At 39.6% G+C, this 18537-nt stretch overlaps 3 protein-coding genes across 8 annotated transcripts in view; 1 reads left to right on the forward strand and 2 right to left on the reverse strand.

The window, feature by feature from the left end:
- The first annotated feature begins 3188 nt into the window (after positions 1-3188).
- Positions 3189-4881, forward strand: LOC135610275 (zinc finger protein ZAT5-like). Its single transcript, XM_065104584.1, has one exon. It carries the CDS (start codon positions 3823-3825, stop codon positions 4720-4722), a length of 900 nt encoding a protein of 299 aa, XP_064960656.1. The 5' UTR covers positions 3189-3822; the 3' UTR covers positions 4723-4881.
- Positions 4882-12156: 7275 nt separating this feature from the next.
- On the reverse strand, positions 12157-13281 carry LOC135610277 (uncharacterized). Of its 2 annotated transcripts, none has more exons than XM_065104591.1 (2): positions 13090-13281; positions 12157-13032 (listed from the first exon to the last, which is right to left on the reverse strand). In XM_065104591.1, exons 1-2 carry the CDS (start codon positions 13261-13263, stop codon positions 12307-12309), a joined length of 900 nt encoding a protein of 299 aa, XP_064960663.1. In that variant the 5' UTR covers positions 13264-13281; the 3' UTR covers positions 12157-12306. The 2 variants fall into 2 exon arrangements, with proteins under 2 accessions (XP_064960663.1, XP_064960664.1); XM_065104592.1 differs by having other exon boundaries at positions 12157-13020; positions 13090-13270.
- Positions 13282-13572: 291 nt separating this feature from the next.
- The window catches only part of LOC135610276 (midasin-like), a 63039-nt gene continuing 58074 nt past the window's right edge, over positions 13573-18537 (reverse strand). For 3 of the 5 annotated variants that reach the window (XM_065104586.1, XM_065104588.1, XM_065104589.1), the window contains 9 exons: positions 18227-18517; positions 17951-18097; positions 17662-17865; positions 15858-17582; positions 15442-15723; positions 15171-15350; positions 14582-14680; positions 14376-14501; positions 14046-14215 (listed from right to left, as the gene is read on the reverse strand). In XM_065104586.1, the coding sequence (XP_064960658.1) occupies positions 14183-14215; positions 14376-14501; positions 14582-14680; positions 15171-15350; positions 15442-15723; positions 15858-17582; positions 17662-17865; positions 17951-18097; positions 18227-18517 (3087 nt within the window). In that variant the 3' untranslated portion in view covers positions 14046-14182. Of the gene's footprint in view, positions 14216-14375; positions 14502-14581; positions 14681-15170; positions 15351-15441; positions 15724-15857; positions 17583-17661; positions 17866-17950; positions 18098-18226; positions 18518-18537 lie in introns of all 5 variants that reach the window. The other 2 variants (XM_065104585.1, XM_065104587.1) reach the window with 2 other exon arrangements.

The raw sequence follows: 18537 nt of genomic DNA on the forward strand, positions 1-18537 counted from the left end.
ATGGAGCAGTTCCTCTGTCCTACCAAGGGAATTGCTCCTTGCCATGATTATTATGCCGAGCCCGTTTGGTACAATCCTCACAAGGTTGTAATGAGGCATTTGTGTGCAGCTTTATCACATCCACACTGTCATTTGTCCCCGTGAAGATGGTGCCTCCACATGTGACACAGCATATGTCATGCCTCATTTCCGTGCCTGGCATATTCCATGTTGCAACTATCAGTTAAAATCTCAGTTGTTGAACTGAGATTAATTGGCAGGTCGAATTCATTCTTGTCTTGTTGCTACTACAGAAAATATTGATGGTGATGACAAGAACTCAAGGTGGACAACACATCACTTGGAAGCTGGCCACATACCAGCCTGGTGTATATAAGTTTACTGGGGGGATTACTGACAAGGGTTTGGCTCATCATGGACCACATACTCATTTTGATTGGTCATCTGATTCCAATTCGACCTCCTAAGATTGAAACAGAGATGATATATGAGACTGTAATTGAGCTGAATGCTTCTGTTGTTCGAAGTTGAACCTTGCAAATGCACATGTAAATGGACTACAATGTTCATCAATATAAGATCAAGCCTATCTTTTTTGTGATGCTATATAACACATAAACCTCATGGTTCTTCTAAGCTTTGACACTCTTCTTTTGTTTTCTAATAATGTATGATAATGTCTTTTTTTCTACTTGTGAACTGTTTTATGCATGGAATGCAGATAACCACTCCAGCAACATCAATGATCCATCTGAAGATGGTGAAATGGCCCTACATTTCAGTCTCTAATCATAGCTTTCATATGCCCGTCTTGGCTTTCAAAAATCTGGTTGCTCTACACATTCATTCTATCTCCGGTGAACTGGAATAGTAAGATGAGTCATCTTCTTTCACCCACTGTCAGAACAATCATGTAGCTTGAGCTCATAAATGCAGAAGGAGCTCTTCCTCTTTATAATGCCATGTGTTTCTGGCTTTTTATGCCTGTCTCCTACATACATTCTTCTTGAATTTTGAAGGACACAGGGTTCCAATATGTTATTGTACTTGTATATTTTGTTCTCCCTGATGTCTGCAATATTTGCACAAAACAGATTGTATCTTATGTACACAGATTTTATATATATGTAACACTTCAAGTGCTCCTTTATCAAGCCTAGAAATTTATGGAAAGGTTTGTACAAATTCATCAATGCCAACCATAATCTGTACGTTGCCAATTGCAATGACACATCTGTAACTGAGTAAATGATCAACTCTAGGTATCTTGTTTAGGTTGTAGAACATGATATAGAAGTTTGGGATGTTTTAGCAGCAGCTGCCTCAGATGCTTTGGCATTTCATTGAGACATGGACATATGGAAGCCAGCTTTGCTGCAGCCTTTTCTTTCACAAGAAAGTGAATCTTCTGCAATATGAAGTGCGACTAGATGTGCAGGTGGTTTTGTAACCTAGCAAGATGAAGTGCAGGTTGGTTTCCTTTGTTTTCTTATTGTATCAATCAATATATTTACTTTTGATTGGAGAACATGTATTTACTTTTGATTGGAGAACATGTATTACCATACTGGACATTGTTCTTGCTTGAACTGTGCAGATCATGCAATAGCTGTATACTTTTGTCACTGGCGGCAATGGAATTTCTCAATAATTTCTTACATTTGTAACTTGTTGGTTATCAAGATAACTTTTAGGGGCATAAAAAGGCTAGAACTAATACCAACACTTCATCACATAGACAAATGCATGAGAGTTGCTGATATCAATCGGATTACACAGTCACAGAACAAGAATAATAACTTTGCTCCTCTGCAAACCCAGTATCAAAAGTTGTGGTTGTCATTTTTCATGACTCTCATCTTTTTGATTATTTTGCTTCAGCAGTCATACATAGGCAAGCTGTTGATTTGCAAACTTCATATACAATTTTGCTACATCAAAGTATAATAATGTAAATGCTTTTCCTAGCTTCATCATCTTTGTTATTTGCTCTGTACATTTGTGTTGCTAATAAATTTTCATTTGTGCATAATTTTCTCCACTGTTGGTACTGCATATAAATCTCCTAACTTTTCAGTTCATCCAATGAAATAGAACCCAAGAGTCAGATGGGGTGACACAGCTGAAAACATTAACTATTAGCGGCAATCACAGTAGTGAGCACCCATAAATAGAGCATGCATCCTCACTGTCAAGGTGGTCAAGCTGTTCTTCCTTGATGTATACCTAATATAATAAGCAGGAAAATAAATGGACCACTGTAAGCACAATGTAATGGCATCCCACATGCACATGTAAACACCCATCTTCAAGCAGTAGGAAAAGGTGAAATGGTCAACTCTTGCCTTCTTAGATAAGATACAGTCATGATGGTATCTCATGAATGGGTGTGAGCACATGATATGTAATACTGTATTAATGGATACATTCCATTGCTCTATCTTTATGCATAAGCTTGATGCAATCATGCATACAATTTTATACACTTGGCAAGTTTTGTTAATCCAAGAACCTGCTCTCAGATTCCTCATCTCCTCTTCCATTGACTTTCCATTGTAAGGTTCACAATGCACAGCTTCCAACTCTCTCTCTCTCTCTCTCTCTCTCTCTCTCTCTCTCTCTCTCTCTGTGTATATATATATTAAAGCATCATAGTAGCAATCCTTATAGTTGATGCAAGCCATGAATCCAGTGACTAGTGATGGAAAATGGCTCTAAAAAGATCATCGAATCCAACACCAAGTCAGTCATGCAACAAAGAGCAAATGGGGTTGGTTGGTGGTATGTAAGCAAACCAAATTGGCAGACCACTACATGAACTAAGTCAAGCTATAACACCAACTCTGTCCTTTTGAGTAATGCATTCTACACCATAAAAGAAGCCCAAAGGATAGATCAGAGACTCAGACAGTCATGACTGGTCCTATGATTTGAGTCTTCTTTTTTTTCCTTTTTTACACAGCTATTCTTGTTCTGGTTTCTGTATGAACCACAATGCATATTGAACAAAAACTAATAGTAATTTTGAGACATTAGTAGTAATCTTGCTTTCTCAAGAGTCTACTAAATATGTTGATAAACTAATATGTTAGAATGCTGAGCTGAGAGGATGAAAACACTATTCAGATGGCATGTTGCTATATTCTGAATGCCACAAAAGTCAACCATTCTAAGGCTGATAGATTATATTGCAGATAAAGTAAGCGATGAAACAACAACTAGTCAACCCAAGGTTGCAAGTGTTTTCGTTGAAACAACCTTCTTAAGCAAACAAACACCCTGCAAAACACAGGGGATGCATATTGCAGGATGATGAACAAGTGTAGCTGTCAGCTACCATATCATTAGCAGTCTCAAATATAATTTAGTCCTACTAGTTTTGTAGGGTGATTGGAGCTCCTTGATTCAGCTAAGTCAATCAATGGACAGATAGAAAGAGAAGATGAACTGTTGATTGAGCTAATCAGATAAAAAGCAAGAGAGAAGGACAGCATTCTGCCCTTCTCTCTCCTTCCTCTTCTTTTCTCTTTTCTTTCTCGTTTCCACCTCACATTTTTACTGACTCATCTCCACCCCTTCCATCACTTGTGAGGGAAGGAAACGCATGACTTCCTTTCCTTGTTCTGCTAACCTTTTAGTCTCATGATAACCATTCTCTACCTGTGATTGTTTGGGTGGCCAACTCCTCCCAACAAAACCTGAGCTAAGTGGTGCAGACAAAGCACCAAAACAGGCCCTTTTCAGTTAGTGTTGCACAGTCCTCCTCCCCTTCTGTCCTTTTCTATTGCTCCTTCTCACTCTTTTCCTGTAACTTAAGCTCCTATGTGTGTAGCAGTACTATATATAGAGATGTGTTGTCCACCTTATTCTCTATATCGGCAACCATTTCCTCCCCTTGCGCTCTCTCTCTCTCTCTCTCTCTCTCTCTCGTTATCTCCTCTTCCTCTGTTTTCCAGTCCTGAGAATTTAATGAAGCTGGAGGATTCAGAGGAAACCATGGGTTCCAACACCAGTGGCAGCATCTGCAACAGCGGGTTCATCCCCGCCGTAGTCATCGTGAAGGGCAAGCGCACGAAGAGACGGAGGATACATGTGCCGCCAGTCGCATCAGCCGTGGCGGTCGACTCATCGTCGGATGACTCGTCTGTGGAGGTCTCAGGCTGCGTCACCGAGGAGGATGAGGACATGGCCAATTGCCTTATCCTTCTAGCTCGGGGACGTGCCTCCGATGCCGGACTTAAGGCAGAAGGCCTGGGGGGTGAAGACGGTGGCGCCGGCCGCAATCTTTACGAGTGCAGGACATGCAGCAAAAGCTTCCCGTCGTTCCAGGCGCTCGGAGGGCACCGCGCCAGCCATAAAAAGCCCAAGTTGGCCATGGCGACCGCGACCATGGCGGAGAACAAGAAAGCCATGGGTGACGAGGATTCGCTTCAAATAAGCATGAATTCTTTCCCCAGCATCAAGCCAAAGATCCATGAGTGCTCGATATGCGGATTGGAGTTCAACTCCGGTCAGGCACTCGGCGGCCACATGAGGCGGCACAGACCTCTGACTACTTCGACCATCCAAGGAGCAGCCAATAAGGAGAGGGCCTTCCTGTCATTAGATCTCAACCTTCCGGCACCAGCCGACGACGAGCAAGACGAGCTTCGAAGGCCAACGTCACCAGCTTTCACCTTCGTCCTCGCGGCACCGTCGGCTTTGGTGGACTGCCATTACTGAAAAGCAACTAGTGGAAGAAACGCTACCCATTCTTTTCGTCACTCCTACTCTTCCTTCTTCCATGCATTGAAATGATGTGAACTACTCGTATGTTCATGATTTAAAAGGTGTCCATAATTCATTGGATTCTTCGATGTCTATGAATCTTTAATGTGTGAATTCTTGAAGAGGATTGCATGTTTCGGCATGTGTGAGGAGATCAGGTGCCACTGCCTTTCACGCAAAGCGAAGTGAGTTCCTCTCTCTCTCTCTCTCTCTCTCTTCGTAAATAGTTAGCTTGGTTGGTTTGTCCACCACCAAGAAAGAGGCCGTGTGGATTAGGTTCGTCCTCCCACTAGTATTTGTCGTCCTTTGCACGATGACTACTCAACTCCTCACTAAATGCTATAGAAAATGAGTCTTCAACTGCCTCACTTTTCCTATGAGTGTGATGACAGTAGCCTCAGTAGTTAAACAAGTATTTGTCTGCATGCTTTGACTGTGTGAAGTCCAACACAAAATGTACATTTCCTGAAATCCATCATCACCCTCAAAATACATATTTTGGAGTTGTGCTTGTTGATTGAGAGTGCTAACGCATACTTGAATCACATGTATCATTTCTTTATTGTTTGAAATAATGGTAAAACATGCTCAATGGATCCTTCCATTGAGTGACCACATTGCATCATATTGGTCCACACAACTTGTAGGCCATTAGGACATTGGACCATTATGAAGCCTTTTAGCTCAAAGACGCTCCTTTTCCCATCTCTATCTCATTTGACAGTGAAACAAAGGCATGTGAGAGTTCAGTGCCACAGCTTTCTTAATCCATCCACTTCATCACGCCCATAACTTGACAAGTAGAACAGCTTGTGATGCCTTTAATTGAGATCAAAGGCTTTTAAGAGTGATGGGGTTTCTCCTCTCAATTCTAGCTGAAGACAGTCAGCTGCTAGTGGATGGTGCAATGCTGTAGAGTGCTTCACACTCACAGTGAAGTCAGCTTCACTCACCAGCTAGCGGCAAGAAATTGCTGGATACTTAAGATTGGGCCACTTTTGGTTCTCCATCATTTATAATTAGCTTTTCATTTTCTGATCCACCATAAATACAATTACTGAGTTCTATTCAGCTATTGGATTGGAGATATTTGAAAATAAATAAATAAACATGTCTTTTTTTTTGTCCTGCTTCAGTCAATCTATCCATGCTTCTAGTTTTTACTTTTGTGTGTTTCTATCCATGTGTTAATTGGTGTTAACGGAAAATATAACTCTAACCCTAACATGAGTTTTGGAGGAGAAGAGAAAAAGGGACCATCATATATGGGGAAGAAAGAGAGGTTTTCATCTGTGGAGAAGAAAGCATCGATGATTGGATAATCTAAATTAGATCCCACAAAAGACAAAGTGAAAATGAATAAATAGAAAAATCATTGGTTTCATCAAGATAGATAATAGTGTATTCCATCATGTATCTCATGAAACAAATGTAGATTCTTTGTGGATGAAGTTGACAAACCTTTATGAGAGAAAACCTTTCCAAACAAAATTCTTTTAATTAAAAAACTTATTCACTTGAGATATAAAGATGAAAGTCGTATAATCGAGCATTTGAATTACTTCCAAGATATTGCGAATCAGTTGAGCAATCTGAAAATTTTATTAACAAATGAGTTGCAGGCATGTGTTTTCCTTCACACCTTACCAAACATTTAGAAAAAATTATTAGTAATTATTAACAATTTTCTACTAACAATAATTTATCTATGAGTGCAATAAAAAAAATTTATTCAATTAAAAAATTAAAAGAAACAAATGCACTTATTACAAAGAGAGAGAGAGAGAGAGAGAGAGAGAGAGAGAGAGAGAGAAAAGAGGGGGGGGGGTGTTGTGGTTGTAAACAGGATAATCTAGATTAAGAATGAAATATTATTATTTTAGTAAGTTGAGGCACAAAAAAAAGATATTAAGAATGAAGAGATCAAGAATGAAATACTATCATTGTGATAAGTTAACGCACGTGAAAAGAGAATGTAAAAAATATTGAAAAGGGAATGATTAAAAGAACATAATGAAGAAACAAAAGAAAAGAAGAAAAAAATAACTACTGCAATTGCATTTGATTATGATGTTATTATTTTAAATTATGTCACTATAGTTAATTTCATATTGTTGATTTGGCTCCTCCTTTCATGTTATTTCTTGACATGACTTTTTTACATACGATTATAGTCTATATTAGTATGGGAAATGAGAATTATATATGTGAAAAATAATATTGGATTTGCAATAATGTTAAATAATATGAGATGTGTTTTTAAAAAGATATATCCAAAGGTTCTTGATAGATTTAACATGAGCAAATCAAAATTTGTCTGTCGTCTATTTTCATGTTATTTAAATTGAGTTTTAAATAATATCCTACAAGTAAAAAAAAGAATATATGAATATAGTGTCATATTCTTCTGCACTTGATAGTTTGACATATGCTATAGCATACATAAGGTAAGGTTTAATATTGCTTATGTAATTAGTGTAATTAGTCAGATTTGTCATAGTTATGTTAAGCATGGGTGATTTTCATTGTAGAATTTCTATTTTTGACCACTTGATATTATTTTCAAGGCAACAGTGCTTTCATAGTAAAAACTATAAAAATATGTTCCTTTTTTTCCTTTTTCTTCTAGTGGGTTCAAGTATATCAATCTAATAGAAGCTTGTAAAGAACACTTATAAATGAAAAAGCATATTGAGCTAAATCAAAAAAAAAAATTATATAATGTGACACTTAAAATGTTATCCATCTTAGTAAAAATCTAACTTTTTATGCTAGATTCAAACATATTAATGTCAGATATTATTTGGATCAAAGATATTTTAGTGATAAAGTTATTGCGTCTTAAGAAAACTCATACTGATGTGAATGGATCAGATGACTAAATTATTATCTTAAAAAAATATATTACTTGTAGAAAGATATTAAACATGAACGAACACCCATATGGTTAAGAGAAAGAGATTTATTAGATGATATCACCCATATGTTAAGTAGTGGGACACATAGGGCTAATTAAAAATATACCCCTAACCCAAATATGTGGGTTAAATAAGAAGATGAAAAATTGATCGATGTTGATCTTTGTGATTTCTTCACTTAGTTTTCTTTTCTTGAAACTCAAATAAGTGGTAATCTTCTCATAGTATTTAATATCCTCTAGTTAGACTAATAAGAACCATGTAAATTTATTATTTTTATAATGGAAGAATTGGTCTGACTTGCTCAAGATTTTTTTGTTAAAAAGAGTAAATTAAAAGAATATTGAGAATTTGAAACCTTATCCGATCTATTATGGAGGTGATAACTTACTTGTTAAATACTTTGATAGATCATCATAAGATTATAGGCTCGAATCATGCCTTCATCACTTATCATTTAAAAAAAATGATTAAATTGAAAATGAAGCAATGTGGTAGATTAAGGATAAACTTAGATGTAACTACAAAATCATGCAGTTGATCTAATATGTTATTTGAGATGAGAATTTTGAATTAGCCAAAGCTTTGTTAAATTCAAGTATGGCTGTTTGTTGAGAGTGCAATTTTTGGTGGGCAAATAATTGCCAACATCACAAAGATGACTGTTTAATTGCCTTGCTCTTGTGAATCAGTATCTGGTCAGTATAAAACTATATATTTCAAATGGATATGTGTGAATTTTTTTGATCTCTTGTTGTTTCTTTAAGTTTAGCTAAAAATAAAATCTTATATAATGTGTTTTCTCTATGTATCAATTTAGTCAAGGGTTGTAATGGATCTGAAGATGAGCTCCATTGTTAAATCAAGGCCTGTTTAGAATAAAATCCAATCCATCATGCCATCTGCAGCCCATTTGCAGCTGTATATGAGCATAAATGATGGGAAGACAAGCAAGGAATTTAAACTCCTAGCAGGAAAAATAATGATACTGTGGTGGAAAAGTCTTCTGAGCCAAAGTTCCAAATCTAATTGTTGGGAGCTTCACTCACTCATCTAAAGTAAGTTTAGCGTCATGTGTGGCCTTGATTTATATTCCATGATGATATTATGAATGGTCTGGATTAGTTATCAGTCATAAACAGGAAAGCAATGTAGGGGCTGACTTTGGCACTGCTACAAGTGAACATTTTTAGTCTTTACTTTGAACTTTATTCCTTTTCTTTAACATATATTGGTGACAGAATCACTGTTTTCATATTGGGATTTTCTCATAGATATGTCCTATAAAAAGCTATGCTGAGAGGTGAGTGGTTGTGCAAAGTTCTGTATCAGGTGAAGCTTTTTTCCTTTTCTTAGAGTGTCCTTTATACTTTTTTGCTCTTCCAGTTGCCATGATTCCTCTAATTTTCTTTCCAAGGCTCAGGTTTCTAAGAATATTTCCTTAATTGTGGTCTTTATGACCATATGAGGATGAAGGTGATTTAGAATTGCAACATGCAAAATATACTTGCTTTACATGTGGTGGATGGTAGATTTTGTACTCCCAATTTTTCCATATAACTTTTAAGTCTGTTCCTTTTCTTAAAATTAACGTGCATAGGCCACATAAAATCTATGAGTATGGATTGATTTATGAAAATGGGAGTTGTGTCTCATAAAGACATGGAGAAAGGGTGGACAAAATGCATATCGATCCGTCTCTCTACTCTGTACGCCACCCTATCAAAGAGAGTGAGAAAAGTGGTGTTATTAGCTAAAGGGAAAGTGAAGTTGCACGGCAGGGTGTCTGTAATCTTGTATGTGCTCCATGGATAACAAACAACCAATCTATTGTTTCGCTACAGTCGAATGCAGTGAGAAATATAGTCATCATCGCCTATCGTTTCAGATACATTATTTGCCTTGCGGTGCCTTTCCAATCAAGTAATTTTCATGCGCTGCATCAGATCACGAATGGGGTTATTGGCTGTCTGTGTCACTCCTTGTTCATCATCATGTCCAAGTAGAAAAGATGTCTCCTTCGTAGTTTGGCACCAAACATGACAGCCAATTCTACCTTTATGTTGGACTCAGGGAACGGTATCCCTGCGGCTACGTAGGTATTTTTCATGCCCAAAGTACCTGACAGCTGTCTGACAAATGTCTGGGTCTTCCCTCGGAACAATCCTGTCGACAATCATCCGCAATTTGCAAGCAATGCAATGAGCCACTTGGAGTTCTGTACACAGTCTTCTCTTTTGTGACGGATGGCCTTGAAAACGACATTCATGTTCTTCATTGTGCTCAATCACTGACTCACGCATCTGTGGTGTGATCGTATCCAATTTACTGATGATTGAAGCACAGTTTTCTGATGCACCAAAGTCCAGGGTAGATGATTAAGACAGAGCTCAATCGAGTGTTTGGTCCTGGACATGGTCTAAAGTGGAGTTTTAGCATCATCCATAGAAAGATTGGTCCCTCTCCCTGTCAGATCGAGATTAGTGCTCTGGTGAAGAACCTTTTTAGTTTGAATCATCTTCCAAAAAAAAAAAAAAAAAACAAAAACAAAAAAGCTGCTCCAAAGCAGTTCAAAAAGTTGTTTCCTCAACATTTCCTTTTGTGTCCTTTGTGTGTGGAGGAGGATGTGCAGGTTAGCTTTCTGTCATCAGCTGCTACAGAAAACTTGCAGATAAGACTTGGTCGATCCATGTGGATCTAATTCTGGAAGGAGGCAAAGTCCGATGGTTGCAAGAATATGTAGAGCTGGACTCAGGCTTGGAAACACGAGGAGAATGCCCCCCCCCACCCCCTTCTCCAACTTGCAGGTCCAAGATGTAAATGTTGGATCCTAGTGAAAGATTTCCAGGTCAATTGTGCCTAACAGGTCTTGGATGCTTGTGAAAATTCTTGTGTCAGAAACCCTGTGGGTGTTCTCCCACCTAACTTTTTTGAGTTGTTCTTTTGCTTGTCATGTGCATGGAGCCATCTCAACATAACATTCAAAATAGCAGATGGCTCAGAGGTGTGCAGTTTCCAGCTTGGTCAAGGAAGCTTCTTTTCAGAATAACTATTTCAATTAATGCTTCATGCCTCCAGAGCCAAGAGAGGGGGGGGTGTTAATACAAGAGGCATTTAACTATTTCAATTATGGTGATGGAGTATGGTAGGTCAGAACAAGAGGCATTTAACTCCAAAAAAAGACAAGATTTGAGGGACTATTTTTACTCTACTTGTAATATACTTCCTAAAACTCTTTGCTGGCACATTAGTGATGGTTACTACGGGCACATTTTTCTTCCAGCATTGTTGACACAAGTAGAAAGGTTCTATATAGGTTTGGAATGAAAAGAATCAATACAATGAAATCTCTTCTCTCCTTGGAAATCTTTGAACATGAATCTTGTACACAAAGACCCTGAGAAATTAATTCCTTGATGCCATGCAAAAAGGCGAAAAACGTGAATCAGACAAACTGACTTATTATTATTTTTCGACAGTCAGCTCTGAATAAAGCTCTTTATTATGATACAAGGGGATTGAAATGGACATTAGATTTTGCTAGAGAAATATAATATTCGAGAGGCCGTCTTCGAATCAAAGTCTTCATCTCTTTGAGCACTCCACATGATATTTTGACTGAAAAGACTTCATATATATATATATATATATATATATATACACAAACACACACACAAAGACCTGAGAAAAATAAAATGGAAGACGACGTGAATCACACAAATCTGATTCTTTTTTGTTTTTCTGCGGTCAGCTGAATAAAATTCTCAATGAGACTTCTTACTTCTTCCATGTGATCTAATGGTGATGATGGACTAGACTTGGAATTGCACCACACTTTGTCTGCTTCCTCCCCGAGCTAGTAAACCAGGATGTTTCGTCTGCAGCTCTTATCTTGCCATGGCTTCATTGTTTCCCATTACAACGAGACGTGGAAAGAAGCTACAGGTGACAAGATGGGGACATGTCGTCATCAAAGCTGGGGAACACATCGAGCAGCCTAGAGTCCAAGCAAGTGAGCCGTTGAATGATTCCCATGATACTCTTGTCTTCTGCCCTTTACATGGCAGCTTTAACCCCTGACTCATCATTGGATCTTGCCAGCAAATTGATCGGCTAAGAGCCAGGGCGAAGAACACAGTCATATTAGCACCCGCCCATGCTACACGCATTGGATCTATTCCCACAATTTACGCTGCTAGATTAGCTCTTGGGGCTCCCCATCTCCTCGGTCACCTGTTACTTTTGCAGCTGAAATCTGACTGTTCCTTTTGCACACCTCAACAAGTCGAATGGGGGGGAGACACATCTTTAGCGGTCACAAAACCGCGTGACGTTCCCCACCTCAAGAAAACAGAAACGGGAACAAGAACGCAAAAGTTCACGGTGGCAGTGAATCCGATTCCAAGGTGGGAGTGGAGAATTCTCCATGTCTATTTCCCACACAGCATCGTCTCACACTTTCTGTTCATACTAAGTGGCAATGTTTTCTTTTCCCTTTTCCCATTTGCTACGTACACAGTTAATCGGAATAAGAAAACATGGCAGCACTCATCACCCAAACAAAAAAGCAGAAGAGGAGAAGGAAAAGGAGGATTTGGGAGGGGGGAGGGAGGGAAGCTGGTCACACGGATTTCAAAGAAAACGTAGCGTTTTGTAACTCGCTTCCGAAATTACAGTTGCTGCCACTCTCCAGTGAAGAAGACGAGGAGGAGGAGTTCCGAAGGGAGGCCGGCAACGGCGACAGGGACCCCTCTCCATCCTTCTCGTTCTTTGGGTTTGGGTTCAGGCTGATGGCCACAGGGGGGATCTCGGAACTGCGGAGGTCCGGCGGCGGGTGACGCCACTGTGGGAGCGGCCCCGCCAGCAGCAGCGTCTGCAACAGCGGCCCCGCCCCCATCACCGCCTTCACCAGCCGCCCTTTGTCCGGCAGGCCCCTCATCGCGGCCGCCGCCTCGACCTCGGCCAACGCCGTCAGCGCCGGCGGCGACGCCCCGTTGCTGCTCTCGCCCACGTCCTCTGCGGCGGCAGCCGCCGCAACGTCGCTCCCCTCGTCGAAGGCAAGGGAGTGGGCGGGGTTGGTGTTGGGGTCGAGGTTGGGCTCGGGGTGGGAGGGAAGGTGGGGGTGGTCGCCGTGGTGGAGGAAGAGAAGGAGGAGGGCGTGGCGGGCCTCGTCGCGCTCCCGGGTGGCGACCTCGAGAAGGCGTGAGAGGTGGAGGGCCTGGGACTCCATCCTCCGGAGCTCCTCCTGGGCGGTGACGCGGGTGGACTCCAGCTCCAGGGACGTCCGGAGGAGCGCCTGCTTCAGCTCGTCTGCGGCCGTGGTTCCGCCCGCTTCCTGCGATGCATTCTGACACATCAAGTTTTTGAGAGGTGGGAAGAAAAGAGAGGAGGGCGGAGGAGATACCTGAGGCTGCTGCCAAAGAAAAGAAGCGCCGCCGGCGACAAGTGTCGGAGGGAAGCGATGGAGTTGGTCCATGATGACGGTTATAATTTGTTGGCAATGGAGGGTGTTGCTTGGCGTGTACTGCCTTCCCCGCCAGGGGCTATATAAAAGCGGAAGCCATTTGGTTTCTACCATGTGTGAATCATCCCGGTCCACAGTGTAGTTAGATAAGGGTCACACCTCATATGGAAAGTCGATATTACACACCTCAACTATTCTACTCCGAAGATTTTTCTTTTTCCAGGATGCATTAAAATTTACATAGGCAAACATACTGTTCCTCTGCATTGGCAGGATATATACGTAAAACCCAATTCTGAAGAGAGATTCATGTCCCGATCGGTCAGACCGGAACACAACAACAGTTACCGCGTGAGCAGATTACAAATAAATACAAAATGATTTATAAGGGGCACCCATCAGCTTGTAGGCTTCAAAAGCAGCTTATAAAAACTCACTCTGCAATAAAATTGAAATAATGATGTTAATTTAGTGATTACATTGAAGCAGATTCTTCTTGTCCAACCTCAAAAACAATAAAAGAACCAAGATACAAAACAGCTGCTACAATGATTCTAGACTGATAAATACATTCACAATACTTCATTCTCTGAAACTGGCCCTTTTCCATCCAAAAAATAAAAAGAATACAATTTTGAAAGCAAAATTTGGGTGTAAACATGTATATATTGCAGTGACGTAAACTGCGGTGGAGATATAAATAGATCCCACGCTGGAAAATGATTCAGAAATCCTGAAGGAAAACCTGGTGCTTGGAGGATCACAAGCATCATATACCAACCACGTAACCATTTGGTGTACTGAAGCATGCATACAACAAGAACGCTTTTGCTGTCCATTGCCAACTTTGGAAGAACAGAAGACCTTACCATCTAACTGCTGAGCCGACATTTTCAGACCACCACTGCTGAGCCATTTCATAACTGCTTAGATGACCTTTGTTCGGCATCAGCTGCTGCTGGCATCGCTTCTCCCATTCACACACTATATTATGTATATGCAACAATTATGGTTCCTCACCATCTAACACATTTTACTCCATGCTGTTCTGCATAAGCTCAAACCACTGCAGGAATAGCCAATGCAAGATAACAGTCAGACTATCAACAATATGAAGCACTATTAATTTTCCTAATTGATTTTTGCTACTAGTGATATCATGTAGTATGACTACTACACCAAATAACAGACCAAAAAGTGGAGAAAGAATGCAGCAAAGACATAACCTGTCTCAACAAATCAGCTAGTGTACGTGGAAGTGTTTCAATGTTCCTCAGTATGATATAGTATGGAAAAGGGAAAGTTTTTAGATACTTTGTAAAAGAAAGTTTCTCCCCTTCAAATGACGCTTCCTGAAAAAAAAAATTATATACACAATAATAAGAAATAAAAAAGAAAAAAAATTAGTAGCACAAAGAGATCGTCCACATACCATTAGATCCTCAATAGATTCTTGGGGGCTATCAAGAAGTATAAAGGCTATCAATCGCTTTCGATTTAAAACATCCCTTACACAGCGCTTCAAGTTTTCCTGCCATAATTGCTTTCTAGTAGTCAGGAACAGGGCTACCAAACAAGAAAGAAGAAAAGGTGATGGGGCATTATTTACATACTAGTGCTTCATCTTTGTTATTTGCACATGAATCATGATTAGCAATATCATGTTTTTGTATCAATCCCTAGTATCTCAAACCAAGTCCAAAATAGTGGCCTACTAATTAACATGATGCTAGGGCAATTATGGAGACAAAGCACTTTTATCACTTATTATACTACGATCTCAAACCATGTCTTCATTAGGTGGACAGATTTTCTTTTAAAATTTGAACAAAGGTTTCAAGGATGAAGAAATTAATAAATGTTATTCAACCATGACAATTAACTATTCCGAATATAACTCCTCGTTTTGATTCTATGATATAAATATTGTTTGTAACGAGTCGCAGGATATATATGCAAGCATACAAGTTTTATTCAACTGCATAAAAACTAATCAAGATCTGTAACTTTAAAATTCACACCTTCTCATGAAACCTTCCATCAGCTATTATCAAAACGAGCTGGTTCAGCGGGTTCTGGCCTGATGGCATGCGTGCTTTTGATACTGCAGTGTCAAGCATATCGTTCAAGTACTTAAGCAGATCAACTACTGGTTCATCAGCTATGGTGTTGTCTTGCTTGAATGACAAGCTAGAAATCATCTGTTCCAAGTAAGCATATATATGCATAAGCAACACAAGACTAATGAGGTTACTGAAACCAGTATTAAACTGATGATAACATGTGACCCACCTTAACTCCAGCTTCTCCAGTAAATGGCTGATCAAAATCGTGAAGTAACCTAATATTCCCCTTCCCACCAAAACTTGCAACTGCAAATTGGCCAACTTCTAGTTGTGACATTGCCCGACACACTGTTACCAGTGCCTCAATAGCTACACTTCCACAGTGGCTTTCAGACATACTGCGTGAATCATCAACTGCAACCACCACTTGATAATTCCTTTTATTGGGTCTGGTTCTCCTCAACCAGATCTTATCTTTCCTGAAATGGCTTGCAATGTATGGTACAACCTGGACATATCAAGAGTTAAACAAGGATCCAAAATTAACAGAAGATACAATCTATGTTTGATTAACACATAATTTTAAGGGGTAAGTGATGAATGTGACGATCTATCAAGGATGGTTAATATACACTTATTTACCTTCTTCATGTTAATGCGTTTTCCAGTCTTATAATCCCCCTGAAGCTTGCTTGCGAGAGTCGGTTCCATCACCAGGCGCAGCTGTTCGGCCAATTCCTGAGACAATCGTGTTGTGACCACTTCATATCTTTTCCATTCTGAGATAGCTTTTTGCAGCCCCTCATCAGATATTGATTCAATTCCCAAGGACCTGGATAACACCTTATCATCTGGTGATGAATCAAGTGGCAGTACTTTTTCATACATGTATGAACTTTTAAATGACACCATGTCCTCATAGAGATTATGCAAATTACATTGTTCCATTTCTTCTGCTGATGCATCACCTTCAACTGCCATGTCGGGAATCTCATCAACTTTTTCCCTGGGAATCAAATATTGTCTGGATTTAAGATTGCTCGTTTCAGAACTCTCCATCACATTACTTCGATCATTATCTTCATTCTTCAAATTGTGACTTTCATCCCCAGAAAACTTGCTGCCTTTGAAGTCGTTTTTTATTTGGTCAGATGTTGCAGCTGCAAGAGCCTGAGAAGTGCTCTTTTCAGCCTCAGACACAAATCCATATTCTTCTGCATTCTCACCAGCAAGATCCTCAACTAATTCTGACTGATGTTCCTGAGTATCAACTGACACTTTAGCTCTTTCTTTCCAGTCTTCCATGGCATCTCCTAGACTTCTGTATGGATTTGTTCTAGTTCTTTGCATGGACAAATTACTGTCCTGTGAATTCTCAGGTTTTGACTGAAATTGATCATAAGAAACCCCTGAACCATCAACAGAGTTGGGAATGGAAATTTCCATTTTGGGCACTTCGTCAGATGGTAAAGACCTTGATGGAGCAATGCTACTATTCATGTCATTACTGTTGGCCCAAGAAATCTCAGCATCCATTGTGAAGTCTACTCCATGAGAATTACTTGCGGACTTCAATGATTCAGTTCCATCTGCTGGATACTCCAATGGCTCAATCTTATCTGATTCCAAAGTTTCTTTATTCGACTCTAAATTCATATTTGCAATTTCAGCTTCCTCTTGCCCTTCTTTATTCTGTGAGTTTTCATCAACTTGATTACAACTGTCATCAACATCAGTTTGTTTGGACTTTTCATCAACAACATCATTTTGCTTGGACTTTTCATCATCCTTCATTTCTTCATCAGACTCACTGGGTTCAGAATTAGCTCCATCCACGACATCTGAACCTTGCGGTTCATCCATGTCTACATCTTCAAAATCTAGTGCCTGTTCCTGAAATTGTATTCCTGTTGAATCTTCAAATGCTTGATTTTTGTCCAGCATCATGTCATCAGCATTTAAATCATCATCACTTTTTTCAGATTCCTTGTTCTCCTCAGTTAGCCTGTCACTTTCATCTCTGTCCATCTCTTCTGAATCCTCCTTAGCAAGGGCATTATCATCTTTTGCTCTGAGTTCTCTACTACTTGAATCTGTCTTCTTGACAGCAGGACCTGACTCATATTTCTCAGTTAAATTTTCAGTATTGCCATCTTCATCCCTATCCCAAGGCTTCTCATCAACTACCTGATCACCATCTGCTGTCTGTCCCATCCTAGAATCCAGGTTCAGGTCTTCCTCATCTTCAAGGTCAGTATCATTGGAATCCCCACTCATGCTAAATGTTTCAGCATCAAAATCCTCTTCCATTTCTATTCCTTTATCTTTGTCACTGGGTCCTTTGTCCAACTTATCCTGTCCTTCCTGCTGGAAATTGACAGCACAACTGTTAGAAGCTAACTATATCATAATATGCTGCAAAAACAGTAAGCGCTACTACAAGTACCTTCTCGGAGGAACCAAGGAGCTGATCTTCATCCTCAATCTGATCACTTACATCATTAATGCCTTCACCCTCCCCCATACCAGTTCCACTAGCATCTTCAGATCCATTGCCTGTGGTGGTTTCTATTTCTTCTTGAGCAGAGCCAAATCCTTTAGAAAATACCAAAATAAAAATGTGGGCAAGCACATTTGTCATTTCAGCTATCTGCACAGAGTAACAAGTCAATTCAGTACACAATTGTTTAACGAAAGAAATGAAAGCTGATAAATGAAGAGACAAAAAAGCATACCGCTACATGTGCATCTAAAAACTCAGAAAGGATGCCGTCTCCAAAGGTTAGAATAAGGTCCAAAGGATCACGAAGATTCATGAGTTGCATCTCTATGTTAGAACAAACTTCAGTTTTCCTGTTCGCAGCAGAACTTGCAAGTTTGCTCTGCAAGATAAGTTATATGTGTAAGCACAAAGGTGATGTCATGGTTCACCAAAATTGAAATTGACAATAATTTCAATCTAAGATTGTGAGCAACTAACATTGAAAATGGAGTTTAAAAGGAGAACATACCGCTGCAACAATTGTGATGCTAAGAGAATCATGAATTCTGTCTAGATGGAGATTCATCATATATAACTGAAAAAGATCTTTCCACGATGTTATATTCTCAGCAGACAATTTTTCAACAGAATTATGGTCACCATAGTATGCATACAGGTTAGCACAAACATCCATCACGAGTTCAGATGTTCTCTCATAATTTTCGCTGTAAAAAGGTTCAATATTCTTGGCATTTTCTCTACAGACGAATTGATTACTCTCATCACGCTGACAAATGAATTCCTTCATTATCATCTTGCCCTGCAAAATTTGTGCACAAT

The sequence above is a fragment of the Musa acuminata genome, chromosome BXJ2-4 (assembly GCF_036884655.1).
Source record: "Musa acuminata AAA Group cultivar baxijiao chromosome BXJ2-4, Cavendish_Baxijiao_AAA, whole genome shotgun sequence".
Classification (NCBI taxonomy): Eukaryota; Viridiplantae; Streptophyta; class Magnoliopsida; order Zingiberales; family Musaceae; genus Musa; species Musa acuminata.

Bases quoted from the DNA above. Each gene is read 5' to 3' on its own strand.
- LOC135610275 (XM_065104584.1), top strand. From the start codon at position 3,823: ATGTGTGTAGCAGTACTATATATAGAGATGTGTTGTCCACCTTATTCT.
- LOC135610277 (XM_065104591.1), bottom strand. From the start codon at position 13,263: ATGGTAGAAACCAAATGGCTTCCGCTTTTATATAGCCCCTGGCGGGGA. The intron at 13,033-13,089 runs GTATCTCCTCCG...TTGATGTGTCAG, and splicing joins TTCTTTGGCAGCAGCCTCAG to AATGCATCGCAGGAAGCGGG.